This window comes from Cyphomyrmex costatus, unplaced genomic scaffold, assembly GCF_001594065.2.
Source record: "Cyphomyrmex costatus isolate MS0001 unplaced genomic scaffold, Ccosl1.0 scaffold3001, whole genome shotgun sequence".
Taxonomy (NCBI): domain Eukaryota; kingdom Metazoa; phylum Arthropoda; class Insecta; order Hymenoptera; family Formicidae; genus Cyphomyrmex; species Cyphomyrmex costatus.
The window spans coordinates 1,901-6,229 of NW_017277128.1; the positions used below are offsets into that span (position 1 = coordinate 1,901).

Here is a 4,329-nt window from a genome sequence, read left to right on the forward strand (position 1 = left end):
GGGGGGGGGGGGGTGAAAGTTACTTCGCGTGGAAAGTTTAACGTCTTTGAACAGGGAAAGGTGTAGAATAGTACTTAATATCATACATGTATTATATATCATACCTTAATTTTAGAACTATGATTGTTAATAACTTTTTAACGAAGGACGATCGATGGTTAAAACCTGTTGGAGGTTACTCAGGGTCATGACCTTGACAACATATGTCAAGGTCAAGTTCATTGGGCGAGGGTCCTCTAATCGGTACTTTTACCTAACGTTTTATTTCTGCAACTTTATTCAAACATTTTTGGCACTAAACTTTCTTGTCGGTGAAAATCCTTTTAAGGGCATTTATTATATTTGACGTCATTTAGAGTATTTCTGCCAAGTTTCATGATAATCGGGCGTTGGCCATTTTCGGAAGTTCACCCAATTTTTTTTTTCAATTTTCCATTTTTTTACTCAATAAAATAATATATAGATGTAAACTCGTGACTTTTTCATTTCCTAAAATTTTCGATTTATTCTCAATGTAATAACTTATTTTTTTACATTTACCTATTTAAAAAAAAGTTAATGTCATAAAAAAAGAGCTACAGCCACACGCTAGATTTAGTTAGCGACGTTTATTATAAAACATAATAACAAATAATTGGTTAAAATCTATTTCTTTATTCAAATTTGTATAAAAATCATTTTCGCAAGTGCAGAAATGTTAGGCGAATAGTTACTATTATAGATCCAATATTATTCAAACTATTGGAGTCATAATAGTAAACTATTGAAGCATTAATAGTAACTACTGGAGTCTCAGTAGTAACTACTGGAACACCAATAGTAACTATCGATTCTTAATAGTATTTTTCCGTAAGGGTTATAAAAGTGTATTTAATTGTTTTATTACTTTTATACCAGCTTTGAATGAATTTATTACATTGTTATTTTTTGCAGGATCTAGAATCAGAATTACATAATGAAGTTGAACAAGCTGAAGAAATAAAATCAACATCCCAAGGAACTACAAAAGATACAAATAAACAGAAAATACAAGAACTTGAAGAAATAATTAAAAAGCATGAAGAAGAAATAAAGGAACTTCATGATGATAAAGAGATTATGAATAAGAAATTGAATTCTGCAATAAATAAAATAGCTGTAAGTCGAAAAAATGAAGATTTAATAACCCAGTATCCGAAAAAAGATTGAAACAAATTGAAATAGATTCATTTGGTCATTGCTGAATCCAAATTCTTGATTTTTTTAATCCATTTCAATTCATTCAAAGTTTGAATTTATTTTAATCCATGATTTGGAATTGAAACTATGAGATTTCTATTCCTTTCAATCAAAAAAAACTTTTACGCAAAAAATATGACACTGCAGCTGTCAATCCAATGCAGGTTTGAATAATTTTTAAATCCATTTTCGTCCATAATACAAGACTGGAAGAAAGTGAGTCTTATTCTTTTCAATCGAAAAATAGTTTCGTTAAAAAGATAATCACGTATTCCGTTTTAATTCCTGACATTGTATTAAAATGACGTAATTGTTATTCTTTCAGTTCAAAACAGATTTAAAAATCTCGAATTCTCTATAATAGGTGTGATCTTATTCTTTTCAATAGAAAAAATTTCGCGGATCATGAATCTATTTTTATTTGTGACACAGATACAAAGTTATATATTTTTACTTCAACAATGCACAAAGATTTCTTATCTACATGGATAGAAAGTGATTCAATTTTACTACATTCAATTCCTTTCCATCCATATGCATGAATCAAGAATTTTGATTCAAATGAATTAAAATACATTAAAAATTTTCAATTTATTTTAATTCCTTTTCAGACACTGGAAACACAGTTGAAAAAAGTAAAAAAAAACTCAAAAGGTATTCAACCAGGTATCGTTACATGATATAAGAAATACGCAAGATGAATGTAATGAATATACCTGCATAGAGAATAATACATTTTGCGATGGATCCGTCATTCTAGCAGTTAGTTCAACCAGTCAGCCGTGCAATATTGTTAAGGAAAACTATAATACGGCATATAAAAATATTAGCTATCATCTAATGGATGATTCTATAAAAGACAAAGATTTATCAAAAGTTTTTACAGAAAGCTTACTAATGGAAAAGTTTATTAATGGAAAGTCAGTAAATAACCGATTCTTGTGCACAATCACAAGATTTAGAGCTCAGTCAGATTAGGTTTAACAGAGAGCTAAAGAATATAAGTGCATTTCTAGAAGACGAAATCGTTCCTAATTGGCCAGAGTCTCCCGACATATTGACATCATTTTGTGGAAAAAGAAAAAGCCAAGGACTTAATGATCTCTTACAAAAACCTCCTGGAAATGATAGTACAAATGAGTTTGAAAGATTGGAAGCAATGTGTAAAATATTGTATCCTGATAAAGGTTGTACTGTTCTGACAAGCAGTCCAAGTTAAAAAGCTGTCAGATGATCTAGCACAACTTAACCCTTATGATACCGTAAACGCTGGGCCGAGAAAAAATGTCGGACGCTCGACGCGATGCCGGGACTCGAACCGAGGACCTCGTATAGTTCGTAACACAAAGTCACCGCCTTGCCACAGTATATACGCGTAGATCTTTAGTTGATATCTTACAATACCAACTTACTGACTCTTTAATTGCTTTGACATCATTTTGTTTATTATTAAAACTTTATTATGGAAAATATTAAAATGTAGTAGATGCGACGTGTCGCGTTCCGTTGAGTATGAATGTCGCGTAATTTCGATACATCGATACATCGTTGCTCCTCATAGAGTTCTCCTATTTACAGTTATTACATTTAAAACTTGACCACCACAATGTTATCTTCGGATTTTTATCACTTGACTATCTTTTATATTAATTTATTGTTTGTTTGATGATGGTCAATTATTCTTGTAATACAATTTGATCTTGTAATCATGGATTCGTCGGTGAGTGTTCATTTTCATTTTTTTTTCAATCATAGTTATTAATTTCAATTTTTACTTAGATTTTCGTCTAGTCAATTGCACATGACCTACGAACCATGTGGATTTGTTTGTTTGACGGTGAGAGTGACCACTTTCCTACTTATCCATGGCTTTTTCGCGAATTTACTACTGAAGATGGCTCGGATGTAAGCCGAAACGTTTAGTAATTTTATATATGATATTTTTTAATTGTTAATATCTAAATATATATTTTTTATAATTTCGCATTACTAACAGCGATTTTACTCTCATTAGCCTATTTATTCTATTTATTTGAAATTTTCGAGAGTCGATTTTTATATTTAATTTTTGATTTATTAAAGTTAGAAGTTATAGATCGAAGATTATGGATGTTTCCATAAAGTTTAATATTTCATTGGAGTCTGGAGCACAATTTTTTATATCACAAGATTGTAATAACTTAATACTAAACAATTTTTTTAAAGCGCGAGCAAACTGTATAGAGGTCGGATTTACACAGTTACCGTCTTGTTGGCGAATAGAACCAAAAAAGTTTTCGAGGCAATTAATCTTGATTTATTCTATAAGTTTGTAAATATGGAAAATTAAAGGTCTTTAATATTTCCCACAATTGTATAATACTGTTAATAGTGACTTGCCAGCATTCAAAACATTTAATTTTTACAGTTTTACCTTTATTGTTAACAGCTGTGATATCTTTCAAAAAAATCAATGTTTCTTGTAAAAATTCTACTTGTTTCGTGCTTCCGGTAAAAACTGTTCGGTATTCCTTTAAACTAATTGTAAAAGATGAATTTAAAATGTCAAATAATTTATCGAAACGATCAATAAATTAGAAACTGTTAATTTAACTTAATGAAAAGACTTACAATGTATTATCCGTATTGTTACAGCCTGCGGTTTGAAAACAAATGAATTGAAGATTTTGAAGGACTCTTTTATTTATTAATAATTAACACGTTAAATAGGGCGAATAAGAGTCAAATTACAATTTGAAATCTAAATCTGATAATTTATTCTAATATTATATATTGCGAAGAATATCACGTAATTTTTGGCGTTTCGTCCCGGCTTCCACTACTGGACTCATCAGTAAGGCATTGTAGTGGAAGTCTACCTTATACGCCTTGGTAAGTTATTAAATCGAGATTCTATATAAAGAGATATACGCGTGTCTTAGCACTTGCGAGAATTTGCGAATATCGATAGATATACATATATATAATATTAGAATAAATTATCAGATTTAGATTTCAAATTGTAATTTGATTCTTATTCGCCCTATTTAACAGTATATATAGTCCCCTCAAAATTGCGCGCCGAACAATTGTCGGACTTGCAACGCAACTCTAATAATCTGATTTATAAAT

The 4,329-nt window shown here is 30.1% G+C and overlaps 1 protein-coding gene across 2 annotated transcripts in view; it reads left to right on the forward strand.

Moving 5' to 3' along the window:
- Nucleotides 1-2,303, forward strand: part of LOC108775576 (uncharacterized) — a 4,134-nt gene extending 1,831 nt beyond the window's left edge. For both annotated transcript variants that reach the window (XM_018541992.1, XM_018541993.1), the window contains 2 exons: nt 934-1,137; nt 1,830-2,303. In XM_018541992.1, the coding sequence (XP_018397494.1) occupies nt 934-1,137; nt 1,830-1,898 (273 nt within the window). In that variant the 3' untranslated portion in view covers nt 1,899-2,303. The remainder of the gene's footprint in view (nt 1-933; nt 1,138-1,829) is intronic.
- The last annotated feature ends 2,026 nt before the right edge of the window (nt 2,304-4,329 follow it).